The 25932-nt window shown below is 42.4% G+C and overlaps 1 protein-coding gene across 1 annotated transcript in view; it reads left to right on the top strand.

Moving 5' to 3' along the window:
• The first annotated feature begins 10856 nt into the window (after positions 1–10856).
• LOC137429008 (uncharacterized) overlaps positions 10857–25932 on the top strand; it is a 75522-nt gene continuing 60446 nt past the window's right edge. The window contains exons 1-2 of the mRNA XM_068118979.2: positions 10857–10901; positions 15286–15429. Of these exons, the coding sequence (XP_067975080.1) occupies positions 15291–15429 (139 nt within the window). The 5' untranslated portion in view covers positions 10857–10901; positions 15286–15290. The remainder of the gene's footprint in view (positions 10902–15285; positions 15430–25932) is intronic.

Genomic DNA, 25932 nt, shown 5'->3' with positions numbered 1-25932 from the left:
ATCAACTTCTAAAAGTTATGAAATATAAAACTCTTTTAGAAATCATCAACAAATCTTATTGGCATCCTATTATGAGAAAAATAGTTACAGATACAAGAATATCTCAAAATCCAGATGAACATATGTATAATATTGTTACAGACGTGGCTTGGATGTTATTCACCGAGCGGTTTTGGGATGACCACGTCTGCACAAGATTATACTCGATATTATACCCGAACGTTGACTAGTCGCGCGATGCTAGGTCAATGAAGGAACAGACACACGGCTGGGATTAAAATGACGACACCAGGGATACGGTTCTCAAGACCTCCGGAGGAGATTATATTCGTGCGGAAGGTCAGATTACAGGGACGAGAGGTACAGCACAGAAAGGTGGGCACTTAGACACAACCTTATATTAACCCCAACAGACGACAGGCAAACGGGACAAGGCTGACTCACACGGGGATTGATAGCAGGAAAGCGGGTATCGATGGCTCCAGGTGCACCTGGGCTCAGGGCAGAATCGACCCGGTTCGGTCCGGTCCAAAGATGCGGGGAGGTATCGTCGCGCTGGGGGTGGCGGTGGCTTCCTCTGCTCTCCGTAGTTCAGGCGCATCTGACATTCTGACGTCACGTCCGCTACGTGGCCGCGTATATCCGGCGGGGAGTGACACGCCCTCAGCTCGTCAGCTCCGCCTCGTGGAATCGGCACGTTGCTTCTCATTGGGTGCGTGCGGGGGGGTTACCGGCTCCGCCCCTGACGAGGAGCTGACAAGGAGCCCCTTCGTGGTAACCCCGTGGAGCGCATGGTCTGGAGCGCATCGTCTGGAGCGCATTGTCGATGGCGGCGAACCGAGCCGGTGGGAGGACGCACACTCCCCCCCGCGCAGCGCCCCTCTGTTGTTGTAGACGGGGAAGAAGATGGGAGGAGGTACGGGAAAGGTCCTAAACTCACTACTGGTGCCATATAATCACATTCTGGTGCAACGAAGAGTCATAATTAATGGAAACGAGTCCTTAACTGACATAGACTAAGAATAACTAGCAAGATGTCCGAAAGTTGTCTACGTGTGGTGCGGTGGACCTGGGCACGACATTTAATGGGGGAAAAAGGGGAAGGTCGGCTCTACTGATTGTTGTTTACAGACAATGGGACTAGGGAATGGGGGATTGGGGATAGTTGGGGAGTATTGGGGAAAATAGGGGAATATTTACAAGCGGATATGGAGGCCAAATTCCATATTCGCAACAATATTATATGGGGAGATGGTTTAAGGGTAGCGAGGGATGAGGAAGGAGTTGAAGAAGAGAGGGAAGAGAGAGAAAGAAGAGAGAGGGAGGAAAGGGAGAAAAGAGAGAGGGAGGAAAAATATAAAAATATGGAAATCAGTAAGATTAATAAAAGATTGGAGGTATTACAGAAAATAAATCAAACTCAACGTACTGAGGAAAATAAAGAAAATAAAAGTCCAATGAAAATATTATTTTCATGAATAACTACAATTTTGGGGAGGAGGTTTCAATGAGAAAGTGGGGATAAAGAAGAAGAAAAAGATTATGTCATTGATGATGTTGTTGTTATTGACTTTGGTTAAAGTTTTACACAGATATTTTTTTTCCCCTAAATAAATGGAGGAGACAGTGAAGGCATTCCTAAGGATTCTTTATGTTTTAAAAATCAAGATAGAAATGTGTTTGTTGGAAACCAAAAGGGGTTTTTTTTCATAAATAAATTTTTCTCATAAATAAATGAGTTATTGTGTTAAGTGTAAAAAGAAAACTAATACTAAAAATATATCGTATGTTAAAGGTAAAAATAATAGAGTTTATCAAAAGGGGACATGTTTGGTGTGCGGCTCTAAAATGTGTCAATTCATTTTGAAGCATAAAAGTGGGGGAGACACAAAAGTTTTTGTCAGGGAGTGAATTTGCAACAACTGGAATTCCAGGGGAATTACACCTTCCTGGATATTGTTTCTGTGGTCCAGGAACAAACTTGGATAAAAGATTAGATGAGGCTAACAATCCTAAACCTTGGTCTAAACCTCTAAATAGGGTTCATGAAGTACGTATGAAGCACGATATTGCTTATGGGAATAACACTATTTTGGATGAAAAACACAGAGCCGACAGAGAAATGTTGTATAATTTGTCTTTGATACAAAATCCAACATTGAGAGAGAACGTTGATAGGTTTATCGTGAAAAAATTGACAAGTGCTAAATTGAGACTTGGGCTTGGTTATCAAAAAAACAAAAATGAGTTCTAATGATGTCATCAAGACTGAAGAGCTTTTGGCTGACGAATTACATAAACTTATAATCACAAAGTTTAAAAGAAGGAAGGGGTTGTATCAAAGCGGGGTTGTATCAAAAGTGGGGTTGTATCAAAGCGGGGTTTTATCAAAGCGGGGTTGTATCAAAGTGGGGCTGTATCAAAGCGTGTCTAATTTAATCTGGGTTGCATCAAAGCAGGGTTGCATCAAAGCAGGGTTACATCCAAGCAGGGTTGTATGAAAGCGGGGTTGTTTCAAAAGCGGGGTTGTATCAAAAGTGGGGTTGTATCAAAAGCGGGGTTGTATCAAAAGCGGGGTTGCATCAAAAGCGGGGTTGTATGAAAGCAGGGGTTGCATCAAAAGCGGGCTTGTATCAAAAGTGGGGTTGTATCAAAAGCGGGGTTGTTTCAAAAGCGGGGTTGTATCAAAGGTGGGGTTGTATGAAAGCGGGGTTGTATCAAAAGTGGGGTTGTATGAAAGCGGGGTTGCATCAAAAGCGGGGTTGTATGAAAGCGGGGTTGCATCAAAAGTGGGGTTGCATCAAAAGCGGGGTTGCATCAAAAGCGGGGTTGCATCAAAAGCGGGGTTGCATCAAAAGCGGGGTTGTATCAAAAGCGGGGTTGTATCAAAGCGGGGTTGTATCAAAAGCGGGGTTGTATGAAAGCGGGCTTGTATCAAAAGTGGGGTTGTATGAAAGCGGTGTTGTATCAAAAGTGGGGTTGTATGAAAGCGGGCTTGTATCAAAAGTGGGCTTGTATCAAAAGTGGGGTTGTATCAAAAGCGGGGTTGTATGAAAGCGGGCTTGTATCAAAAGTGGGGTTGTATGAAAGCGGTGTTGTATCAAAAGCGGGGTTGTATGAAAGCGGGCTTGTATCAAAAGTGGGCTTGTATCAAAAGTGGGGTTGTATCAAATGCGGGGTTGTATGAAAGCGGGCTTGTATCAAAAGTGGGCTTGTATCAAAAGTGGGGTTGTATGAAAGCGGGCTTGTATCAAAAGCGGGGTTGTATCAAAAGCGGGGTTGTATCAAAAGCGGGGTTGTATGAAAGCGGGCTTTTATCAAAAGTGGGATTGTATGAAAGCGGGAAGGCAGAGAAAACCGGTCATCCCTGCCAGCAGTTATAAAGTGGCAGTTCTAGTTTATACTAATTTTTGCTTCTTCTTTATTTCTTTCTTTCTGGAACTTTTTGTCTTCGGAGAAGTGAATTCTTGCAGAATTTGTTTTTTTCTGGAAGGTTCACTTGGCGGCGCTTGGATGGGTTTGAGGGTAGCAGAGTAGTGGCTGAAACCCGAATCCTATCCAGATTCCTCCTGATGACTCCATCTTTGCTCTTTACTTTTTTTTGGTTCCTTCTGATGACTCCCATGCAGTATTTGGTTTTTCTGTTTCATTCTGAAGGTATATCAAAAAGTTAGGGACGATTTTGGAAGAACCTTTTGTTTCAGACACTCGTATAAAAGGACACAGAGCCGTTAGTAGTTTCAGCAAGCCATGTTCCGCATCCGGCACTCCTGGCCCGGAGGTCACTCCGGAAGTACGTGCACAGTATTGTCATGCCACAGTCATACACTAGGCGGTATTATCAACACAAGCTAACACCTGTAACATCTCCCTTTTCAACATTGCTAATATCATGTGATGCAATTTATTCTACCGAAATGTCGAAAAGAGATGTAAACTGGTAACACACAACATAACAATATTCTGGCAAAGTTATAACATAGGATTATGCCAGGAGCTGAACATTTCAACCAATCAATGACATCAAATCAATAACTAAATGTCCTTGCTGTTACTTGTAACCGTTCACAGATCGAGTGTTTGGGGGTTTTGACAGTCTTCCACTGCGGGAGAAAACAGGGCTCCTGTGTGAGAGAGGCTCTTTGACCATGGCCAGTGTTGAGGGTGTGCTGCAGGTCCTCCCTGCTGGTGTGCTCACTCTCACCAAATTCTTCTTAGCATTGCAGCCCTCAGGCTCAATGGCAGTTTTGTCTTCACTTTGCACATCCAGTCTTGTGATGCTCCGGTTGTGCCTTTCCTCCGCTAGCCCATCCGAGGGCTGTCCATAACAGGGAGGTGGTGCTGACTCAGCTACTCTCAGGTCCACGCGATTGCGGTGATACAGGGCACCCTCCAGATCCACGAGATAGGAGCGTGGGGCAACCTGTTGCACACAGGTTCCTATTTTCCAGCGACCAGTTCGGTCTCCAGGCAGTGGTTTCATACGGATGTACTCACCAACATTTAGTTCAGGTAAGTCTCTGGCTGACCTGTCATAGCTGAGCTTGGATATCTGCTTTTTTTGACGCAGTTTCTCCAAAACACCTGGCACAACACAAGGCTCGAGCAACTTGTTGGTCACAGGTAAAGGTGTTTTCAGCCTTCTTGACATCAAGCGCTGCGCTGGGCTGCTATCCATGCCCTCCGTCGGTGTGTTCCTCCACTGGAGTATGGCCTTCCAGGGGTCATTGCCCTCACATGTAGCTTTCTTGCACAGGTTCTTTACGATTTTGACGGCAGACTCGGCTTTGCCATTGGCTTTTGGGTGTCGTAGAGAGGATGTGAGATGCTCGAATTCCCATTCGATGGTAAAGCGTCTGAATTGCTCGCCTGCAAATTGAAGCCCATTGTCAGAGATCACACGGTCCGGTTGACCGTGACATGCGAATTGTGCCTTGCATCGCCGGATTGTTGGCTCAGCAGACAGGTCTGGGAGCAGCTCAATTTCCCAGACGTCAGAATAGTGATCGACCATCAGGAGGAAGTCTTTCCCAATGTACTTGAATAAGTCCATGCTGATGATCTGCCAGGGCCGTGTGGGCAACTCGTGCGACATCATCGTCTCCTTTTGCTGCTCATGTGCATATTCATTGCACACGGAACATTTACTGACAAAGACTTTGATCTCTGCTTGCATGTTTGGCCAGAAGAGAGTATTGCGTGCTTCCCCTCCAATGTGGCTGGAGTGGATTCGTGCCAGCATCTCTGGGCGCAAAGACTTCGGTATGATAACTCTCTGACCTTTGAACAGCACGCCATTCTGCACACTGATTTCATCTCTGCATAGCCAATAATCTCTAACAGCAAGAGATGTCTCCTCTCTCTGGTCAGGCCACCCGGCCAAGACAACAGCTTTTAATGCTTGCAGGTATTCGTCTCTGTCTGTGTGCTGTCTGATCTGAAGCAGGCGTCGATCAGTGACGTACAGGTAGTCTGCCTGATTGATCTGCTCCACATCATACTGCTCCTGCTGCATGCTACAAACTGTGTGTCGCTCATGTTCCACATTGGAAGTACTGACCACTGCTGTTGCCCTGCTGAGCATGTCACTGATATACATTTTAGGCCCAAGCTTGTACACAACCCTGAGGCTGTAGTTCTGGAGTGTGAACAGCATGCTCTGGAGCCGCTTAGGTGCGCTTAGGAGAGGCTTGCTGAAAATGGCAATGAGCGGCTTGTGATCAGTCTCTGCCGTGATCACTTCCCGGCCATACAGATAGTGATGGAAGCGTTGACAGGCAAACACTATGCTCAGGCATTCTTTTTCGATTTGTGCATATTTGTGCAAAAAAAAAAAAAAACCCAAAAAAAAAAAACCGTATTTTCCGGTGTATCAACCGCACCCCCGATTTTCGACTTCAAAAAAAAAAAGAAAAAAAAAAAGGAAAATTTAAAAAAGAGAGGAGAATAAATAAATAAAATGGAAAGTGAAATATGATGAAAGGAAAGAGAAACTGAAGACAGAGAAAGAGTGAAAATACATGAAATGAGTTGAAAGAGAATTAAAAAAACATTATAATTATTCTTTCTTGGCAATGTGGGGCCCTGAAAAGGGCCGTTGGGTTTTGGCTCTTGCCAATGTGGGGCCCTGAAAAGGGCCGTTGGGTTTACTGGTAGTCTCTAAAATCCGAAGAAGTCCTCGTCATCCGTTTATTCAGTCCAATCCGAGTCGGGGTAGGCGAGATCCTCGTCGTCGTTATCCTCTTCTCCATCGTCGGAAAAGGGCCATTGGGTTTAGGCTCTAAAATCCGAAGAAGTCCTCGTCATCTGTTTCTTCAGTGAAGACATTACGAAGATCATCATCCGAGTCTGGGTAGGCAAGATCATCGTCGTCGTTATCCTCTTCTCCATCGTCGGTCACTGCCACTTCATCCTCCCAGATGATGTCATCTTGAGTGCACACACGAAACACACCCGACCCGAAACTTTTTTTATTTTGAAAAAAAATCATTAAAAAACGATCTTTTCACATTCAAATTTGGCGCCGTTCTGCACCGCATGCGCAGTGCATGCTGCGCAGAGCGTCACAAGTGCCTCGGGCAACTTCACCCATTTTACATTGGCCATTATAACCACCTTTAGAGGCCATTTTTGCGGGGGTTGGCCTTTTTCGGGAACCGTGGTTGTTGTCGTTTTTCGGTCCCCTTTTTTGAAGCAATGTTTTACGGCCGGATGCCCTTCCTGACGCCAACCCTTTTTGCCGCCTTCCTGAAGCCTTTTTGCCGGCCATTCATGGCGGCTATTGTGTGAGATTTTTCCCGCTGAAATCTGTATTGATTCGTGCTAGAATCGGCTTGAAATGCCTATTGTGATCGCATCAGTAGCCCGTGAGGGCTCTTCCAAGACGGTGAAGGACTGGTTTGCGTGCAATATCGAGTTGGATGTTACAATCTCGGACTTCTATGCAGAGTTCTCAGACGGCAAGTATGATGGGGATAGGGAGCCATTGCCTGACGATACACGCGGCACTTTTGTCAAAGTATTCGCCGGCCCCAGTAAAACTGACATGACAAAAGTTTCACCAGCTTGCAAAGTTTCTGATGTGACAAAGACTCTTGGCTCATTTCTCAAATTTGTGTTGGCTGCAGACACGGCCACGGATCACAGGATGGAACCCGATGAATGGAGAAATAAAATCATTTTGAGGAGAAAGGAGTCTTTATTTCATATTTTTCCATGTCAACAAAACTCAATGGAAAGTAGGAAAAAAATATAAAAAATAAAAATAAAAACCTCCCTCCCTACCCGAACTTTTGAGAAAAAAGGACGCTCAAAAACTTTTAATTTTTATGTGGCCTTACCGCGGCGTTGGTTAGACAATAGGTACGTCATAATGTCCCATGCAAAACATCCTGTTTACCATGTTGACGCTTTTGTTTTGTGACTTAATCCTGTCTTTATTTAGCACACTATTCACTATGTGACCTGTCATTCAAAGAGGACTAGTGAAAGTGCACATTTTCACAAACACGCATAGAAAAATCAAATATTACAAACTCCAAACTTTCTTGTATTTTGACTGGCAGCAGTAATCCGCGTTGAACCTACCTTAGTAATGTAATTGACGATCATTCATCATTGTATCCCCGCAACCCCAAAGTAATATAAAGATTACGTCCCGTTGATATGACAGTTTTTCAATGCACAAATTTTTCTGTTACTGTGTATCAACCGCACCCCCTTTTTTAGGGTTTTCCCATCGGTAAAAAACCGCGGTTGATACACCGGAAAATACGGTAGTTTTGTTCCGTCAGCGTTAGTGCCCTTGATGCAAATGCAACCGGTTGTCCCTCTTGCATGAGACAGCACCCCAATCCATTTTGGCTTGAGTCACTGTATGGTGACTGGCTTTGAGATGTCATAGTACCTTAATACAGGCATCGTGGTGACCAGGCGCTTTATTTCCTGCACTGCAGCATCGTGTTTCGGTAGCCAATGCCATATCGCATCCTTGTCCAGCAGTCTCAACGGCTCACAAACCTCAGAAAGGTGTGGCATGAATTTGTCAAGGTAGGTTACAAAGCCAATGAAACGCTAGACCGCCTTCCCATCTGTTGGGTGTGACATTTCCAGAATGGCTCTCACCTTTTCGGGATCAGCCGTCAGGCCATTTGAAGACAGTACATGTCCATGGAAACGGACCTTTGCTACCTTGAACTGCAGCTTCTTCAGGCCAAGTCTTAGTTTAACGTGCCTGCAGCGGTCCATCAGCACCAGTAACTTTGCATCGTGGTCACTATCTGCCTCGTCATCTGTATCCCCGCAGCCAACAATGAGGATGTCATCTGCAATGGGCTCTACTCCATCTAGCCCAGCCAATAGCTCATGCTGCTTGCGTTGGTACACCTCTGGTGCTACGGAGACTCCAAAAGGCAGTTTGAGCCCCCGTTTCCTGCCCCAGGGAGTCCAAAATGTTGTCATGTAACTGCTCTTCTCGTCTAGCTTGCATTGTAAAAAGGCATCACGTGCATCTACGAGTGTGGATACCCGTGCCTTTGGTAATTTGTATAAGACATCTTCAAGAGTTGGCATGAGGTAGTGAGATCTTCGCAGTGCTTGGTTCAAAAACTTTGGATCTATGCAAATTCTCAGCTTCTCAGGCTTTTTTACTATGACCATGTTACTTATCCAGTCTGTCGGATCGGTCACAGTGGTAATGTGCCCATCTGCCTCATGTCTGTCCAGCTGTGCCTTCACGGCGGACGTCATGGCCACGGGTACATTGCGTGGGGAGCACTGGACTGGATGGATTTGGGCGTCCAGTTCAAAATGTATTTCTCCTGGAACTGACTCTATTGGCCCATTGAAAACATCATTGTACATGCTTATGAGCTGTTGTTTGGTCAAAGGCCCAGTCAGGTGGTGCTCCATTTTGTGCAGTTCAGCAGGGACAGTGAAGTGCATCAGTCCCAAGCGCTCACATGTGGAGCCTGACAACAGGGGTTTATGACTGACCTCCACAATTTCAAACTCAAGCTTGTGTGTTCGTCCACGTATTAAACACTTTGTTTTGAAAAGTCCCAGTGACTTCAACAACTCGCCAGAATACAACTTCAGTCTCGTGTTACTTGGTAAGAGTCGCGCCTTCGGTGCGAGATTCATCTTGTCTTTACGGCTCATTACGTTGCACGTTGCCCCAGAGTCAAGCTGGCATTGCTGTAACTTGGTATGCAGTTGTAGTGTGATGAACCATTTTTTCCCTCTCGACCTCAAAGCACCGATGCACTCGCTTGTGTAAATGAAATTGCCACTGTTATCATCTTCCTCTTCAGATTCAGTATTTTCCACCTTGTGCAGCTGCCCTGCTGCAGGCCTTCTCGTGCTCTTAAAGCATACTTTGGCAAAGTGATTAGCCGTGCGACATAACCTGCATGCCTTACCATAGGCTGGACAGTGTTCTCATCCTCGTCTGTGTGCATTGCCACAGTATTTACGTGTGGCACGGTCGTCTGTCGACATGCCGGGAGGGTGGTCGTTTTGCCTTGTTGCTTTTGGAGAGCCGGTCCTGCTCTACTGTTGCCTCGCTGTAACATTGACACTCGATCAGCGGCCTTTCCTGCTCCATTGTTTTCATCTGCATGTCCGTGAGCTCCGCTGCCCGGCATGTCTCGATGGCTGTGTTTAGGGTTAAATCCCGTTCCCTCAGGAGGCGACGGCGTGTACTCTCATTAGCGATGCCGAGAACGATTTTGTCTCTAATCAGCTCGTCCTTCAATAAGCCATATTCACAAGATGCCGCTTTCTCTCTGAGACGCGTAACAAAATTGTCAATCGATTCTCCCTCTTCTTGCTTACAGCTGCCGAACACGTATCGTTCAAAAATCACGTTTCTTGCCGGCTTGAAGTACGTCTCCAACGCAATTAGTATGGCCGACACGTCTTTGTCCTGCTCGGCTGTGAGATTCAAGTTGTGCTTATAAACATGACGACATTCGCTGCCCATCACCCTTCTCAGTTGTTGCTTGCACTTCCCTTGGCTTCTCATTCAGACCGGTTGCGAGTAGATAATCCTCAAATTCAGCTCTGAAATTGTCCCAATTACTGCTCCAGTCACCACTCATTTTCATCGTGTCCGGGGGTGGAATGTTGGCAGCCATGTTGATCAAGGCCTATGCCCGAGGCGTTTCAGCACAGCACGTTGTGGCGGGAGATCACAGGTATTCACTCACTTTTGTACACGCGGTGGTGCTTGAGGGAGGCCGTTATGGGGTAACTTGCATCAAGCCACTTCTGTCACCATGTTTCAGACGCTCGAATAAAAGGACACGGAGCCATTAGTACTAGTATTTCGAGCAATCCATGTTCCGTGTCCGGCACTCCCGGCCCGGAGCCGGAGGCCACTCCGGAAGTACATGTGCACAGTATTGTCATGCCACAGTCATACACTAGGCGGTGTTATCAACACAAGCTAACATCTGTAACACCTTTGGTGGACGCAGGTTGAGGTTGGGTGTGTGTGAAGGACGAATAAGATGTCTATTCGATTTTGGTTCACTTCCGAATCCAGATCCGACCTATCAATACGATACACAACGTGAACTCTTTTGCCTGGTGGAGGCATGTGTTCTACCGAGTGCCGTTCTCTTTGTTATTTAAATTAAACGGACGTGCTCGACCGGTGCACGAGTGCCTAGGCAGTGTTATTGGTGTGTGAACGTGACGTGTTTCCTGAGTCTAAATATTTGTCGTGCGTTTTGGTCAAAGTTTCGATGGGTATTTTAAACATTTTTCTCACAACAAAATTAATTTAAACGTTAATTATATACTATTATTGTATTTTGTTTTCATCCTTATTGTACTTCCGTTCTATTGTCATCACGTGGCCTCGGCTTTGGTGTCCATTATCGGTGCCTGGCGGGAAGGTGAGCTTGTGTGAATTGTAAGCTATTACGGCCGAGGAGGCGGATGGACTTTTAGAGGATGCATTATTGTTGTGTTCCGCTTGAACCTGTGTGTTTGTTTTACCACGAATGTAGAATTTTCCTTTCGCTCTTGTCGGATATGATTCGCCAGTGCTTCCATTGTGTAATACTGTGACCTTGCCCTGAAGAGGATCTCACGTTCGATTCCCATCGATTTGTAATAGCAAGTCAAAGCTGATGTAATTGTAACGCAGAGCACCGTGGCTGGCGGCGTGCTCCTTTCATTGCGCGTTTTTCTAATATTGCGATTGTAATTTCCGCCATTATTTTGAGGTAATTAAAAGTCGTGTATCTCTGTCTAGCCGGTTCGTGAAGGACTTGAGCCAAGCTTCCTCCGGCCAACCCCACCCGAACCTGGGAATAATCGTGTCCTGTAAAGCAGAAGAAGAAGAAGCCTGACCGCTCGTTTAAATACAAGTCAACATGCACAGCTGGGCGGTGTGTCGATAAACACGCGATTCGAACGATGTGCGTCTAAACACGCAACAACAACAACAACAACAAACAAACCAACAGGCGTTTTAAGGCCATTTTCACCGAGCGTCTAATCATTTTTACGGCGTCCAATCACCCAGGCGTCTAATCAAGGCAACAAATACCACAGGAATTTGCTTCGTAGCGTCAAAGGAAAAGCTGAAAGCAAAATCGAGCGAAAAAACAAGACTAATTGAATATCCGGGTATTTTATACTTAACTTGTTAGATGTTTAAAATTATTCAAATACGTACGTTTAATTCGTCTGTTTTGTTGGTATTCGTCATTGTTGTTGTTGCATAATGCTATGATTGGTGGTTTTTATCCTATTATTTTTGTCCTACGACTATGATTGGCGGTAAAAGACAGAGAGACCACCGACCTGTCGATGATGGCGAAGTGATAGACCCATACATTCAGCTTCAGCTGAGACATTTCAATGATCTTAAAGACCTTGGTTTCCATGGCTTCAAGCTGGGCAAGATGTAAGGCAGGGGAGCCAGCCCAGAGGGGAGAGCAGTACTCCACGAAGATAGGGATGAAGGCCTTGTAGGTGAATAGGAGCTCAGGTGTGCCAAGGAAGGACCTGGTGTGATGGAGGATGCCCAATCGGCGACAGGCTTTGGAGGCCGCAAACCTTGAAATGTGGTTTGTCCAAGAAAGATCATGGCTGATAGTGAGACGCAGGGGTTTGAGTGACTGAGCGTCCTCAAGAGGATTGTTAAGAAAGTAGATCGGACGGTTTGCCATGCGGTCCTTGCAAAAAGATACAGCAGGACATATTGTAAGTGTTTGAGCGGCTTGCGCGAAGATTGTGTGCGTACGCGTGTGTACAATTGTCAGCGTGCCTGAACAACGGGCAAGTTAACGAGGGGAATGGAAAAGGCAGGACTGCTTGACACACAGAGTCAATGTAACTTCAGGCAGTGTAGGTCCTGAACCATTTCAGCAAGATGGAGCAGACAAATTAATAGATTGTAGATCGACGCTGGGAAATCATGGAAATTAACAAAATAATCACAAATAATATGGAGTGACGATTTCCTTGATTGGAGGCAACAACCAATACTCTTATTGGATTGGGCTGGCCTTGTAATTGGACGTTAAAATTCACCTTGGATGGACGTTAAATTGGCGTCTCATCTCCCGGCATGAGTTGGTGGATGCTAATGATCCCACGGTGTTCTTCACGAAGAGTGTTGAGCTATCGCCGGCACCATGAACAAATTCCAAATTCCTGCCCTTGCCTACATGGGGCACTGCATCAGAGGCACAGCCACGCTCTTAGCCAATGATGCTACCCCGTAGCTTTATGTTGCATATGAAAGAAGTACTTTTGTCAGCTGCTTCACTTTTTTTATGATTGTCCATCAGATAAACGTTGCTCCGGTGTACGGAATATCCCTGGCTGCCGAAAGAATGTTTGTTTCCACTTCTTGCCAACCCTTTTTTATTTGCAAGGAAACGCTTGAGTGCCGTTAGACCTGATATGACACCGTTTGAGTGTCCGCTGACCCAAAATTGGAAAATTGAAATTACAAGTGGTGTACGATGCTAACAACCGTGGAAGTGAGGTTTTTTGATAGCATGTTATTAACCCAGCCCTTGTGGGGTATATAGATTACAGTAGATCTTCCCTCAGTTCTGTATGTAAAACTTACCTCACGGATGTCGGGATTCCTCCAAATTTCTTTGTTTAATGTTATAAACAGCATTCGCGAGTGTTTAAAAAACTAATAATACGTGTTTGTGGTTTATAATATTTTACAAGCCCGGCTACGCCGCTGTTATAGTACATGGTGTTGTGTCATTGTAGTGCAAAATTTGCTACACTAGTGGAACCAATGTTTTTTGGAATCCTTATACCCTAGGCAACAAGACCTGAGTTGGTTCCATTTTTTTCAATGCCGTCTTTGGCGGCCATTTTGACTTTCAAAATGGCCGTCATTTTTTTCAATTTTGTATGTATCTTTTTACATAAAACACTTTGATTAACCATTTTTTCTGGCATTTTTGTCATTCCTTGTACAGAAAATCCACCAGAACACTTATATCCAGTTAACATACGTTTTTTGAGAAATATCTTTGGCTAACAACTTGTTTTGAGCATAATCTAGTGGGTTGTAGCTGAAGAAGTATATGAACAAATTTTCTAGAGACGCCAAGTACAGGAAGAAATCTGGCTGCTTCAGTGAACGTGTGAAGTTAATCAGCGCCAACACTTGCCTCATGTACATTCGTGCCCATTGATACATTGGGAATTTACTGTGGCTCCTGTCAAAATCACTCAGCTGCTTTTCCAAGTTTAGATGTTCAATCGCCATTAGAAGTTGGTGATGGGCTTCCTGAATGCCTACCTCTTTCTTGTTTGCTTCTATCAAGTTATCCATACAGGCAGATAGAGCTTCTACAACTGCAGGCATCTCTTTCAGAAATTCTGAAAGCCAGAGATCAAAGAATACCTCTAATGTGATCTCATGAGCTTGAACAGCACGATTGTGGTGATTCCCATTGAGTATCTGATTTACTGTCACAGTGCTGTACAGATCCTTGCTCTAAGCTTCATCAAGCCCGCTGTGCTCAACAGTCCTCCCAAGGCACCTTAGTGCACACAAGACAGTGTGGAAACCACCAGGGCATACCATCCATTTCCCAGCATATTGGTCATGAAGATATTCTAACTTTAGGGCCCTCTTGTAAAGATCCATGTCAAATGTAACTAAGATCGTTCCAGTGTTTTCTGGACACACAACACTATTGAGGTACGAAAGCTTCTCAAGAACTGTCACCAGTGTTGTCCACTCATGAGCTGGTGCCTTAATGATAGGCATTGTGTGATCTTGATCAAGGTTGGGTGTCTTGTTCTCTTCTGGAGTGCACACACGAGAATTGTATGCTGACCAAACTGGTATACCGTCTGATGTCTCTTCATGGTGCCTCTGTGAATACCGTGAAAGTAGCCATGCAAAGTCTTGCTGTGTTGCATTAACAACTTTATCTTGATACTGACCAAGTTGAAAGTTTTCATAGCGTGGACTTCTACTTGGCTTGGGGTTAGGGACGAAGACGCCATTGAAAAAAATGGAACCAACTCAGTTCTTGTTGCCAAGGGTATATAGATGCAAAAAAACATTGGTTCCACTAATGTAGCAAATTTTGCACTTACATATAATAATTCTACATAACACCATGTACTATTAGACTTTCGGTCTTGCTTTTTGTAGTTTGTACTTTTTTGTGCACTCACTTTTCCATTTATCTTTTACATTTTAAAAGTGGATTTCTCCACGGGTATCGCTAGTTCGTATGATTATGGGGTTTCTGAACCACTCGTGATTTATTGGCCTATTTCCCATTTAGGGGCACATTGTCCACAAAACTCACAAAAACAGTTAAAACTGTTTTCTGAGACAAAACCCCCAGAAATCAACAAAAATGGACAGTTTTCTGGACTCAAAAAAAAACAACCAGTTGGAAGGTCAGTTTCGAAGATGCTTTTGTCATTTTGTTTGCAATTTCTAAAGGATTAATTAAAAAGTATAAAAATTCTTTCCTTTGACATTGTCCATTTTCACAATTTGTTTATTATCCCAATAAAATTACTAAATTTTCATGATTATCAAATGACACAATGCATGATTAACAATTACTCGAAAGGGCAAAATTGATCTAAATCACTCACTCATTTTCACTTCATTCATTCAGCTCAATTCACTCGGATATTCAGAACCCCCCATAAATGTACTACATGTAAAAACCAGGATAACATCACTTCCTCTTTTTGATTGATGGGGACGCTTTGCGGGAACGTCCTTTCTCAAACGGCATCTAAGGCCAGGCTGTTTTGCAGATAAGATGGATGTGAAGTTGCAAGAACAATCCCATCTACATTCAAGTGTTGCAGAAGCTTGTGGTGCCAGCACGGGCAGTGAGATTCGGGAAAAGGCTGTGCGATTTACTAGCGTCGATCACGGTGTTTCTACAACTGGTTCTGGTGAGAACTAAGTTTCACGATGTAATTTTGATGTAATATGTATTTCATTTGATTTTTTCTATTAAAACTCGCCACTCAAATTTATATTTTTGAGAAAATGATTGCAGAACCTGAAAAGTTGAAAGGGTTCCAGCTGTGCTGTCGGAAGATTTGCTCCAAATTTGATACTTTTAAAAAACTGGCTGAGGAAGAAACAAAACTACCATTTGGACCTTGTTTCATTATTTTGCTCATGCTCGTAATTAAAAAGGATTAAACTGCACAAGTTTGTCCATTTAATAACTTTAAGTAACTGTCATGGAAAATGACCTTGTGGGAAATGCAGAAAACATTTTTCAAAGCGAACATACATATTGGTTGATTTGATCTCCAACGGGAAGTGTTGAAAAGGCTCCCAAAAGCACTTCAATCTAATTGAAATGGGCTCTGATAGACCACTCGCACTTATTGTTCTGTCAAAACCACACCCACCACTACTGATATCATTATCATCATACTAAAATACGCCATTTGGTCTCTGTCTCTCTGTGTCTCTGTGGCTCTCTGTCTCTGTCTGTCTGTCTTTGTGTCTGTTGACGTTTTTTTTTTACAGCAATACATTCAGTCATTACTTATCCAATCTCAACCAAACTTGACAGGAGGACTAAGGGTTACACAATGAAGGTTGTAGCGCATTAATTTGCCCCCATCCCTAAGCGGGCTTTCTCCATGAAGGGGGATTACCCCGCCAATGATGTAGCATGTTGAGGTGTATATCTGTGTTAAGGTAGCTTTATCGTGGCGTTTTCCAATGATGTTTCTCATGTCAAAAGCATAGTATTAATGTTATTACAAAACAAAATTATTAATAATAATATCCCACCTCCCCAAGCGGTGTTTCCTCCTTGAACAATCGTCGTGTTGGCATTTATAAATAGCTTATCATGGCGTTTTCGTGTGAGCAATGGGCGAACTGCCTCTACCAGAAGTAAAAATATTATAAACCACAAACGCAGAGGATTACATTTTTAAACAGTCGCTAATGTTGTTTATAACACTAAATACATTCTGGACATCTGGAGGAAATTCTGGAGGAATCTGGGCATCAATGTATACTTGGCACGTCGATCGTCACACCTGATCATAGATCTACTGTAGTCTATATACCACACAAGGATTAATAACACGACCCTTCCTGCCGCTAGCGTGGAGTTATTCCAAGGCGTTTTTCCAAAGCTGCTTCTCACTATAACAGTAATAATAACACTTATGATAATAGCATAATATTAATGATGTATTTTCAATGACCTTATCGAACATGTTATAATGTCCTGCACATTCTGATCTAACATGTTATAATGTCATGCACGTTCTGATCTAACATGTTATAATATCATGCATGTTCTCATTCTTTCAATGACCTTGTCTAACATGTTATAATGTCATGCACGTTCTGATTCTTTCAATGACCTTGTCTAACATGTTGTAATGTCATGCACGTTCTGATCTAACATGTTATAATATCATGCATGTTCTCATCCTTTCAATGACCTGATCTAACATGTTATAATATCATGCATGGTTTGATCCTTTCAATGACCTGATCTAACGCAAGTAATAGTTATAATAATTGGCAATAATAAAAAGTATGAGAACATGACTCCCCCTGTCGCTCGCATCGTGAGCGGGTGTACTAGTGATACTAAAATACGCAATTCGGTGTCTGTCTGAAGATTTTTGACCGCGATACATTCGGTCGTTACTTATCCAATCTCAACGAAACCTAACAGGAGGATTAAGGGTCACACAATGAAGGTTGTCACAAATTAATTCCCCCCCCCTCCCCAAGGGGGTTTTCTTTGCGAATATCCGAAGAGATGGTCCTGACCTTTTGATTGAGATTTAGGGCCTCCAACCATGGTTGTTAGAGGAGGAACAGCATGTCCAGAGTCGAGTGATGGGACAGAATCCAACCTGATGGTCAGGGAAGCAGGAAAGACTTGCCAACAGCAGCAATGATGACTTTATTTGTAATTGAAAGTAAGCTCGCTAGTCTAGTTGAACCACAGTGAGCATCCACCCTCCTCTCTCTTCCCCTAAAATCACTGCTTCCCCACCCACCCAATCACTGCTTCCCCACCTCGTGCCCTTTCTCCACTCCCCCCTTGCTTATCTTGGTACATTGCAGGATGAATACGTCCCTTGGCTTGCATAAAAGGGCTTGGATAGGCTAACAGACCCACAACTACCATATAGCTCGATACACATGGCTATGCTCAACCCCTGTTGTTGTGTATCGAGTTATTGTCCAAAAGTTAAAAAGGGTATGGCTTCAAGGCCAATGGGTATGGCTCAAATATTTAATTACTGGGATTTAAAGTATTTACAAAATATTACTTCACATTTGTATTTTACATAAACAAGCTATCATAATATGTATTGCACCCAGGATGGTTTGGCCAGCCATTTGCACCAGGGGTCATCTGTTTGGTTTTCCCATTTAAGGACTTGGCTCATCCCATGTTAAAATCTGATGTATGACGTAGTGTACTGTGTTCATTTGTCTATTGTCAAATTGTGTCCTTTTAAAACTACATTCATGTTTGCTCTTTTCCTTGTCCTCTATATATGTTGTATGTATAAGCTCCATTTTTTTTTCTCCACAAGAGTGAGGCTCACAGAAGAGCAAGGTTAAATTGACAGTGGGTTAGTTGGGCAACAATTGGGCTCAACCAGCAAGGGCATTTAAACAAAAAGGAAAAGAAGAGAGATCTCGTGTTGAGGGGAGTTTGGCAGAGTCGCCATGATTGCGAAGTGCAGATTTGAGCAAGTCAGTAGCTGCAGGAAATGAAATCACACTACTGTTTAATCCAGAAAACACAAATGTGTGAACAGTTTTAAAATGCTTTTACTTACGTAACTTATTTTGTCTTGTGACGCACCAACATTCACGAATTTGTCATTCGCGACCCTGTGCTTCGCGTATTCGTGGTTTTTTGCAGGCACAAAAAACAATTCCCACCAGGCGCTCGCATGACACAGTTCTAAAACCATCTTCCTGCCAGCCAAGCATAAACGCAAAGCAGCTCGAACCAACCATGTATCTACCACCAGCCCCAAATAAACACAAAGCACCTCTCACCAAGCATGTATCTACCACAAGCCAAGCATAAACACAAAGCAGCTCTAACCAACCATCTATCTACCACCAGCCCCAAATGATCACAAAGCAGCTCTAACCAACCATCCATCTACCACCAGCCCCAAATAATCACAAAGCAGTTCTAATCAACCATCCCCCACCAGTCTTGGCCGAACACAGTTATAAAATCATCTTCCACGAGCCATGCATAAACCACCTCCAGCCATGCACACAAAACAAGTGGAAGATGCGTTATTCTGTATTCTTACAAAGATGGACGTTGAGTTAAAATTGCATAATTGTAAACGTCCTGACGTCACAGTGCTTGTGTTAGAATTTCATTTTATTTTAGATCCAAAATAAAAGTTCATTTTTACTTACCGTACCATCAACCAGGCTCGCTGATCGGTGGAAGATTTACTCTTTGTGGATATGGCTGATCAGCGAGGCTGCTCTATGGTACGGTAAGTAAAAATGAACTTTTATTTTGGATCTAAAATAAAATGAAATTCTAACACAAAGACTGTGATGTCGGGATGTTTAAAGTGATGCAATTTAAACTCGACGTCTATCTTAGTAAGATAATGCGGAGTGCCGTGTCTTCCTTCAAGCTTGGACTCCGAGCGGTTGAAACTGGGATTATTTCCATGATCAAGACACGTGATGGAAAAAACGTGAGATTGAAGTAAAACAAACGGTTAGTTTTTGATCAAATAACATGATGCCTGTGGCAAAAGAATGAGTTGACTTTTTGGAATGTTTTACAGTATTTTTATTTGTAAGCATCATTAATGAAACTGTAATTATGTGCATTCGTGTTCTTTTTTTGGCCATTGAAACATTGCCCTGACATTCGTGGCATTTTCCAGGAACGTATCCCCTGAGAATGTCAGGGTTTAACAGTACGACTATATTTTACTAAAAACGGATGTATGTTTGTATGTATGTACAGTATGCGTGTTTGGAAGTTCTGTCCAGTATATTATGGTAAGTAGGGGGTGAATGGGGGCTCTAAAACATACCTAATATTACATGTAAGTGAATGGGGAAAGTGCATTGGAATTTATGGACCACCCACCGAAAAACCCAAAAACATCCATCTATTTCTCCCTTTCCCATCTCAACCATTAACAAAGGTTAAATCCTCAATAGACCCCATATTTTCTTTGAACTCATGTAGAGAGCCAACAAATAATTGTTTATGTTCTATTTTAGGGAATAACTTAATTTTCTTTCAAGACTCATCACCATCAAGTATATTAACCAACAATATGTTGGAACTTGGTTCTTGGTACAAGTATCTTTGTTGAGCAGAGATGAAATGGCTAAATCACCAAGAAAATTTTATTTTAAGCAAAGAAGCATCTATAAATTTTACCTTATAAATGGAGCACTGTTATAATACAGAGAAACTCCCAACAATTATGAAGTTAAAAAAAGTTTGTTAATAAACCTAAATCTATTCAGGAGGCTGTGGAACAATGTGACAAAACCACCTTTAGAGGCCATTTTTCCCCGCAAAGCAGGGGTTGGCCTTTTTCGGGAACCGTGGTTGTTGTTGTTTTTTCGGTCCCCTTTTTGAAGCAATGTTTTACGGCCGGATGCCCTTCCTGACGCCAACCCTTTTTGCTGCCTTTAACGACAAACAGGGAATTACCAGTGAACTGGTACTCAATTAGCCGACCTCGGAAGGATGACAGGCTGAGTCAACCCCCCTGGCGTTAATTCAGCAATCGACCGGGATTCGAACCCAGGATCCTTGGATCCTAAGCCGGCACCCTAGCCGCTAGCCCAACACCAGGGTTACATAACATAACATAATAACACATAATAACACATAACATAATAACATAACATAATAACATAATAATAACATAATAACATAACAACATAATTACAGGGATTGTGGAACAATGTGACAGATACTTTAAAACAGCTCAAAATATTTCCTTTAAGAAATCAACACCACTAACTATTAGACTTGGGTGCTCAATACAAGGTGAAAAGAGGAACTTATTTTTAAGAACAACTTTTAGACTACTAAATAATTATGAAGAGTTTCTTGAGAGCGGTCTCATAGAAGTGCTACTCAGGATTGAGGAGGATTTTCGTCCAGGAATAAGGTATATTTCTACATTCATAACCCCCAAACAACAACATTAATTCTCCCATCCCTGTATAGTAGTGGATTGTGAAGTGTCAACCTATTGCTTTCAAGGGTATTATCTGCTTACCTGTGTCTTTTGTAATACCTGTGAATAAAATGAACCCAAAATCTCTTCTTCTTTTACATCATACAATTTGTAAGTCCAAGGAATTGTATTCATTACATCAACAATTTTAAAGAGTTCATTAGTCCATCTCTTTGTATAACCTTTCTCAAAATGGCTTTTCCATCTATATATTCTTACAATATCACCAACTTTTAACTTTGGCTTTCTCAGATTAATCTTCTTGTCATATTCTAATTTTGTAAATGTTTCTGATGGTTTTGATTTTGTTGATGAATGAACTGTATTATTGTAATTATCTACAATGTTCTGAATTATAGATACCCATTGTTGAGAACTGAGTTTTGTGAATTTTTTATAGACCCTCTCTTTCAAAGTGTGATTAAAACGCTCAATAACAACTGCCTTTCCTTCATTAAAGGTGCTGTATAATGTAATACAATTATCTTTAAGAAATTTCTTAAATGTTTTGTTTTAGAACTCTGTTCCGTCATCATTCCATAACTTCTTTGGTTTTCTTTTGCTTTTACAAAATATTCCACTGAAAGCTAACCTAAGAGTATTACCCCTTTTGTTTTTCAAAGGAACAACCCATGCAAATCTTCTCTTCAAATCGATAACGGTTAAAGTATACTTATATCCTTTATCATTATTTAGTTCAATTAAATCAGCGGACCAGATGTAATCAACCCCCTTTGGAAGAAACCTTCCTTTTAAATTTTGTGATAACTGGTCGATGTAATTCATTAGCCAAAAGCTCCTCAGTCTTGATGACATCGTTAGAGCTTAATAGTTTTTTTGATTACCAAGCCCAAGTTTCAATTTAGCACTTATCAATTTTTTCATGATAAACCTATCAAGTTTTCCTCTCAACGTTGGATTTCGTATCAGAGATAAATTATACAACATTTCTCTGTCGGCTTCGTGTTTTTCATCGAATGGAGTGGTATTCCCATAATCGATATTGTGCCTCATACACACTTCGTGAACCCTATTTTTAGGTTTAGACCAATGTTTAGGATTGTTAGCCTCATCTAATCTTTTATCCAAGTTTGTTCCAGGGCCACAGAAAGAATACCCCGGTAGATGTAATTCCCCTGGAATTCCAGTTGTTGTAAATTTACTACCCGACAAAAACTTTTGTATGTCTCCCCCACTTTTATGCTGAGAAATGAATTGACACTTTTTAGAGCCGCACACTAAACATGTCGCCTTTTGATAAACTATTATTTTTACCTTTAATATACGATATATTTTTAGTATTGGTTTTCTTTTTACACTTAACACAATAACTCATTTATTTATGAGAAAAATTCATACAGAGTGTGAAAACCTTTTTGGTTTCCAACATATACATTTCTATATTGATTTTTAAAATATAAACAATCCTTAGGAATGCCTTCACTCTCTCCTCCATTTATTTCGGGAAAAATGTAAAACTTTAACGAAAGTCAATAACACCAACATCATCAACTATATAATATTTTCCTTCTGCTTCCTTATCCCCACTTTCTTGTTTAAATCTCCTCCCTGTAATTGAAGTTAAAATCGAGCATTATTGAAGCTAATATTTTCATTCGACTTTTAATTTCTTTATTTTCCTCCTCGGTGCGTTGACTTTGATTTATTTTTTGTAATACCTCCAATATTTTATTTATTTACTGGTTTCCATATTTTTATATTTTTCCTCCCTCTCCTCCCTCTCTCTTTTCTCCCTTTCCTCCCTCTTCCTCCCTCTTCCTTTCCCCCCTCTCTTCCTTCACCCTTGCCTCATTTTCTTCTTCAACTCATTCCTCATCCCTTACTACCCTTGAACCATCTCCCCATAGAATATCAAACTTATACAGTCACGTGAAAAAGTAAGTACACCCCATGTAAAGTTTTGACTTTTTCAACATATTTCAACATACAGCTATTTAATAATAATAATAATAATGCATTTATTTTATATAGCGCTTTTCAGGAAGCCCAAAGACGCTTTGACAGAGTGCAAAACATAATGCATAGCAAAACATAAAGACAATTGCAAAAAAGAAGAATCAACAGGGAAATATTCAAAGCACAAAGGAGGGAGAAAGAGAGGAGATAGTCAGGGATTAGATGCTGTGGGTTAAATGTTGAATGCAGTGTTGAACAGGTGGGTCTTGAGTGATGTTTTGAATGTGGTGAGTGAGGAGGAGTCTCTGATGGTGTGAGGTAGCGAGTTCCAGAGGGTGGGAGCAGCGATGGAGAAGGCCCTGTCCCCCCAGGATCTAAATTTGGTCCGGATGGGGGGGGGGGGGGGGGGGGTCAGGAGGTTGGTACCAGCAGAGCGGAGGTTGCGGGTGGGAGTGTGTCTGGAGAGGAGGTCAGCCAGGTAGGATGGGGCCAGGTTATGGAGGGCTTTGTAGGTCAAGAGGAGGATTTTGTACTGGATTCTCTGGGAGATGGGGAGCCAGTGAAGCTTGTAAAGGACGGGGGTGATGTGGTCACGGGTCCGGGAATGGGTGAGTAGACGGGCAGCGGAGTTCTGAATGTATTGGAGTTTATTGGTGATTGTTGAGGGTGAACCATAAAGGAGGCTATTGCAGTAGTCCAGACGGGAAGTGATGAAGGCGTGGATGAGGGTTTCTGCAGCCACGGAGGAGAGGGATGGACGGAGACGGGCGATGTTTTTCAGGTGAAAGAAGGCTGTCTTTGTGATCTGTTTAGTGTATTTGTCGAAGGAGAGGGTTTTTTTTTTTTTTTTTTTTTTTTTTTTTTGTATACAAGATCGAGGCTCGTGAAAGAGCTAACAATAATCACAAAAAAGACAAACCGACACACAAAACACAAAAAAACAAGGGGAGCGGCAGACAAGATGGGGAGAGAGGGGGAAGGACACAAACACAACATTTGAGAGCAGGGATGATGCCAAAGATGATGATGCCAAGATTCCGGATGTGAGGGGAGGTGGATACTGGGAAACCGTCGATGTTGAGGGCAAAGTTATGGGTGGACTTGGTGAGCGTTTTTGGGCCAATGATGATTATTTCAGATTTATCACAGTTAAGTGATCTTCATTCTTCATATTTGATCTTCATTTCAACAATATTGACAGATAAAGGTGATATAATATAACAAATATCATGAAACATTTACATTTTGTAGTCATTGTATAATTTATATGAACATCAATGCAAATTTTGCATGTGGAAAAAGTAAGTACACCCCTACATTTATCACTACTTCAAATACCTAAAATTAGAATCAGGTGCACCAGCTCAGGTGCAAATGATTAGAACATCGTTAGAGAGGATCTTGGAGGAACCTGTCTTATTTAAACCTCAGACAATTAGTTTGGTTTGCTCTTTGTTGTTGAAGTGTGCGGCGTCACCATGACTCGATCAAAAGAGCTCTCTGAGGCCTTCAGAAAGAAGGTTATAGATGCCTACCAGTCTGGGAAGGGATTTAAAAAGATCTCCAAACAATTTGAAATCATTCATTCGACTGTCCGGAAGATCATCTACAAGTGGAGAAGATTCCAAACAACTGCCAACTTGTTCAGGCCAGGCCGCCCCAGCAAGTTCAGCCTGAGAGCAGACCGCAAGATGCTGAAAGAAGTCTCTAAGAACCCCAGAATGTCATCACGGAACCTACAGGTAGCTCTTGCCTCTGTTGATGTCAAAGTGCACGAGTCTACCATTAGAAAGAGGCTGCACAAATTTGATCTATATGGGAGGTGTGCCAGGAGGAAACCTTTGCTGTGCAGAAAGAACATCAGGGCAAGACTAAAGTTTGCCAATGAACACCGAGGCAAAGACCAGCACTTCTGCAGCAATGTGCCCTGGACAGATGTCAAGGGTACAGCTATTTGGCCACAGACCAGAAGACATGTTTGGTGAAACCAAAGACAGCATTTGACCACAAGAACCTGATACGAACTGTAAAGCATGGTGGTGGAAATATTATGGTTTGGGGCAGCTTTGCTGCATCAGGGCCTGGGCAGCTCACCATCATATAATCCACTATGAATTCTTCATTGTACCAGAGGGTGCTTGAGTATAATGTGAGGCCATCTGTCAGAAAGTTGAAGCTCAACCGAAGGTGGACCTTGCAACATGACAATGACCCTAAACATACCAGTAAATCCACCAAGGAATGGCTGAAAAGAAAGAAATGGAGGGTTCTGGAATGGCCAAGTCAAAGCCCGGATCAAAATCCCATCGAGATGTTGTGGGGGGATTTGAAACGAGCTGTGCATGCAAGAAACCCCTCAAACATCGCACAGCTGAAATAATTCTGCATGGAGGAGTGGGCAAAAATTTCTCCCAGTCGATGTCAGAGACTGGTAGACAGTTACAAGAAACGCCTACTTGGGGTTGTTTCTGCCAAAGGGGGCAATACCACCTATTAGAGCCAAGGGTGTACTTACTTTTTCCACAGAAGGAAATGGCATCTCTGTAAATTTTTTGTTGAACAAATTATTGCAAAGTCAATTTTTCATTGTTTTTTGTTCAATTAGATCACCTTTATCTATAGATACTGTTTAAATTAAGATCAAATATGATATGTCCACATGTTAAAAAGATAAAAAAACATTTCATGGGGTGTACTTAAATTTTCCACATGCAAAATTTGCATTTATGTTTATTTAAATTATACAATGGACTGCAAAATGTAAATGTTTCATGATATTTGTTATATTATATCACCTTTATTAGCGCTGAGGAAGCGCCTCTAGCGAATGACTTCCAGCCAGTGTAACGCGAATTCCTGTCACAGGAATTCTGAGATCATATAAGTGTGACGTGGCAGTTCCTGATTGGTTCGTGTTGGGGAACCCCTTCTCGCTGCCGACGTGACGTAAATTCGCGCACGCGCACTGGTGAAGCGCGAGATTCGGCCCAAGGTTCTTATTATTATTATTATTATTTTTGTATACAAGATCGAGGCTCGAACCATGATCGAGGCTCGAAATTCCATGCCCGAACCTCAGCGCAATCCAAGAGGATTCACTTGTTTATCAATATTGTTGAAATGAAGATCGAATAGTTGTATGGTGAAATATGTTGAAAAAGTCAAAACTTTGCATGGGGTGTACTTACTTTTTCACGTGACTGTATTCATCTGGATTTCTTGATATTCCTGTATCCAAAATATTTTTTTTTACAACAGGAAGCCAATAAAATT

The sequence above is a fragment of the Myxine glutinosa genome, chromosome 6 (genome assembly GCF_964187855.1).
Source record: "Myxine glutinosa chromosome 6, kmMyxGlut1.1, whole genome shotgun sequence".
Taxonomy (NCBI): Eukaryota; Metazoa; Chordata; class Myxini; order Myxiniformes; family Myxinidae; genus Myxine; species Myxine glutinosa.
The sequence above is the reverse complement of the archived record's forward strand: the minus strand, read 5'-3'. Positions and strand labels throughout refer to the sequence as shown.